The sequence below is a fragment of the Pistacia vera genome, unplaced genomic scaffold, assembly GCF_008641045.1.
Source record: "Pistacia vera cultivar Batoury unplaced genomic scaffold, PisVer_v2 Contig444, whole genome shotgun sequence".
NCBI classification, from domain to species: Eukaryota; Viridiplantae; Streptophyta; class Magnoliopsida; order Sapindales; family Anacardiaceae; genus Pistacia; species Pistacia vera.
In genome coordinates this window covers 1-3,720 of record NW_022196273.1, presented here as the reverse complement: position 1 = coordinate 3,720, position 3,720 = coordinate 1, and the positions used below count along the sequence as shown (strand labels likewise).

Here is a 3,720-nt window from a genome sequence, read left to right as displayed (position 1 = left end):
AACCTCTCTTAATAATATACTGGTCTAGAAACAACAAGCAGGCTATACTTGTAAACACGAATTGTAAGCATAACGACTGACCCTAGATCCTATTTATCAGAACACTCACCAAGAATAACTCCATATGCAATGACCAAATGAAACTAAATTACATGTCAAGTCAGTCAAACCTAGCTTACCTCATAAATGCTACATTCTTTAATTCAGTTGAGGAAAGCAACTACATGGTCCCTAATTCATAATAAAGCAAGATAGTATATTTAGAACCTCATATCATAGGATCAAAAGATGTCAACCCCATAATGCCACTCATATGCCTGATTCCCACAAGATCCAAGAAACCCACTTCACAGGGATATCAGTGATCGGACACGTCAAATATATATTAAAGGAAGGCTGCCAAACTTAACCAACTTGTAATTTATTCAAATTACACACCTTTTTTTTTTTTTTTTTTTTAAAGGGAAAAGAGAATGACCAAAAACAGAAGAAAGTCCCCAAGTCCGTACTTCAGAATTTCTGGTATTCTTAGCAGATTTTAAGATAAGTAAATAGCAGAGGTAGATGTTGATTACTCTAGGTCTCAGCAGGCAAATTGATATTATAGTTGACTTATATGAGAGAAAGCTAACACAAAATCTTGTTTAACTGCCCTGCAGAAATTTATCAAAGGATGTAGTAATGCAACTGGGAAGTAGACATAGGTACAAAAGCCGCTGAGGGAATCACTGGAAGTTAGAAACCTAGACCTGCAATGAAAATTAAAAAGAGAAAAATTATAGCAGTTCATATAAAATACACAACTAGATGTTCATATGCTAGACCCACCCACCCACACATATCGGAAGCCATATCATTCAAAAATTGAAATGATAGATCAGCAAAATTATCAGTACAGTAAATGCCAATGCAAAATGCTACACAAGCTTTCTCAAACATACCTTTAACATGCAAATTTGTAAGATATTTTTTAGGTCCCTCCACCAGCATTGCCAGCAATAGCTGCCTTCTGAAATATAGAACGACTGAAATATTAGTATATCCACACTTCAAAAAGCAAAACTACCTGGTTCAAAGAGTTTGCATGAAACAGTACACACAAAGAAGGCCTTACTGGTTCAATATTTCCCTGGCCATTTACTTGTGACAGAGAACTGGATGGAGTTCCTGAGAAACTGCAGAAAGAATGGCACTATTAGTTCTAACTTCCAGCAAACATAAATCCCTTACTGTAGCAATAAAGACAGTTATAAAACATTAATGAAATGTGATGAGACCAAGAGAGCGCTGGTGTATGATAGGAGAAACAAGGTACTAAAGTAGTGGATTGAAGGGAAGCTGGCAGGAAATTTCTATTAGCATGAGGAGTTAAGGTTAGTTTTAGGCTGGGACAGGTGGCAATGATTGGCTGGACAGAAGAGGGATTTAGTTATTGAGAGAGAGAGCAGGAGAATAAAAGAAGAAAATGAGATTAGAATGTTTATCAGAGAAGAAAATTGGGAGGAGCTACCCCTCGAAGTCTAGTATTTAGGGAGGAGCTACCCCTCGAAGTCTAGTATTTAGGGAGGAGCTGGCCCTCGAAGTCCAGCACTATCTTGGGTTCTTTTGTTTGAGTTTTTGCTGTTAATTTGATTGTGTTGTTGGGTAGTATTTGCTAGTTTATTTTTCTGTGTAATTTGTTTGCCGGAATATCAATACAAGTGCCTCTTATTTTCTGGGTTTTGGCTACTGTTTACCGCTATTTTTCTGGGTTTCTCTTGATTGTTGCTTGCTGTTCGTATTTCGGTTGGTTGAGTTGGGAGAGGTTTCTATCAAAATGATATACCAATAGAAAAGGAGACAAACATTATCTCATAGTAATAACATACCGAAGTGCCCTTGCTTTTCTTTTCTCTTCCTCCAGAGAGTCTGGTTTGGAATATGGTGCAAATCTGGCAAGCCTAGCTTTCTTTTTTTCCTCCTGGTCACCAGCTGAAGTTGGCACAGGAAGCCCAAACCTGAAAAACCAACAAACAGGATTAGCAAATAAGTAAAAAATGAAAAATGTTTGCTGAAATTCAACTTCTTCCACCGCATAAATATAGCTTAGAACAAGACCTCTCTGCTCTAGCCTTTCTCTTCAGCTCCTCAGATGTTTTTGACACTTCTGGTGCACTTGTTTTGGTTGCAGTTCCAAACCTACAACACCAACACAAACTTGAGTAGCTTAGTAGAAGAACAGGAAAAGAAAAGGTTGCGACAATCAAACAAATTCAACAACACTTAATACTATTTTTGATACTTCCTTCCTCTCCTTTAATCAATAAGATGGAAAACGACGAGAATTGACTCTTTCCACCATTATGTATTAATTTGACCCTATGCATTTGGAAGTTAAAGTTGAATTATTTATATTTGCAACTATTATACAGTATAAAAATAAAACTACAAAATAATTCTATCCACAAATATGATTGGTGAGGGAAAACCAAAAACCCTACCCAGGCATCATCCGGTTCAATGTTGGGGGAGAACAACATGAACAGTTCAACCGTTCAAAATATAAGCGACACTCACAATCCCGAAGTTGAATCAGAAATTTTATCAGTTATGGAAATAAATTATCCATGGTCTGCATTAAGAACATAGCTAAATGGGCAAAATAGTAAAGCATTTAAGCATAATTGTTCCTCTAAAATTATATTCATTTGTAAAGACCCACGTCATTCTCATTAAGTCGTAATTCTTTTGGCAGTTAAACGAACCACTAAGCAAAACATCCACTCAAATCAACAATCAACTAATAACAAAATTACGCAAAAGTTAACAAACCCTAATTTCTTACCTTTCAGCTCGAGAATTACGCTTCTCTTGCTCAGACAACTGTACAGGCATACCGAAACGCTCAGCTCGGCGGATCTTCTTCAGAGTATCAGTGCCCGGAGCGACATCCCCTGATACGGGAGACACGGCAGCGACGGCTGTCGTCTTGGAATCCTCACCGTCCTTCTTAAGCCCGACGGTGGTAGCGGTGGACGATGGCGCGGCGGTAGGGTTTTGGACAAGATCTGTGGTGTCCACGGTGTTTTTAGGGTTTTCCTCCACCGAGGATGGTGAGGCGGTGGTGGTGTTGTTGACGGTGGTGAGTTTGTCTGTGTCGGTTGCCATCGAATTGGTGAGAGAAATGTATAGCGTGAAGAGTACGAAGGAAAAGCCGAGAGAGGTAAGAGGAGATGAAAAGAGAATATGTTGAAGGGTTTGGGTGAGAAAGAAAATAAAAGGGAAAGGTTTGAGTATGATTATCTCAATGGAAGCGGTGTGATTCGATTCCTTTCTTGATATTTGTTCTCATCATGATGTAGCCTATTTTTATCCCCTCCTCCACGACTTTTATTATTAAAATATCTCTAAATAAAATTGTAAGAATTTCATTTTGATTTATTTTTCACAAAAATATTATTTGTTTTAAATCAAATTCTCCAAACTAAAACGTATTAAAACCAAATTCAACAATTTTTCATTATGATTGAGGGTATTTAGGTCAGCTTACATACACCTAAACTAATCTTCGAGACTAGAGTAGATACCATATTAACAACAGAGGAGAGACTCAAACTCAAAACTTATTAAATAATATGTCCAAGAGTCACTATCAACACACTTAACTATATAGAGATAGATAAAAATTAGAATATTCTTAACCACTAAGAAGTAGTTGCAAATTCGACTATTGATGGTTAG

At 37.3% G+C, this 3,720-nt stretch overlaps 1 protein-coding gene across 1 annotated transcript; it reads right to left on the bottom strand.

Annotated features, from left to right (window-relative positions):
• Positions 1–439: 439 nt before the first annotated feature.
• LOC116144385 (protein MODIFIER OF SNC1 11) lies at positions 440–3,304 on the bottom strand. The gene is made up of 6 exons (XM_031429830.1): positions 2,825–3,304; positions 2,098–2,178; positions 1,869–1,997; positions 1,115–1,175; positions 942–1,009; positions 440–749 (listed from the first exon to the last, which is right to left on the bottom strand). Exons 1-5 carry the CDS (start codon positions 3,145–3,147, stop codon positions 971–973), a joined length of 633 nt encoding a protein of 210 aa, XP_031285690.1. The 5' UTR covers positions 3,148–3,304; the 3' UTR covers positions 440–749; positions 942–970.
• Between the last annotated feature and the right edge of the window lie 416 nt (positions 3,305–3,720).

Coding starts and splice junctions, on each gene's coding strand:
- LOC116144385 (XM_031429830.1), bottom strand. CDS start 3,147: ATGGCAACCGACACAGACAAACTCACCACCGTCAACAACACCACCACC. Junction 1,998..2,097: donor AGAAAGGCTAGAGCAGAGAG/GTCTTGTTCTAA, acceptor TTGGTTTTTCAG/GTTTGGGCTTCCTGTGCCAA. Junction 1,010..1,114: donor GCCAGGGAAATATTGAACCA/GTAAGGCCTTCT, acceptor TCTATATTTCAG/AAGGCAGCTATTGCTGGCAA.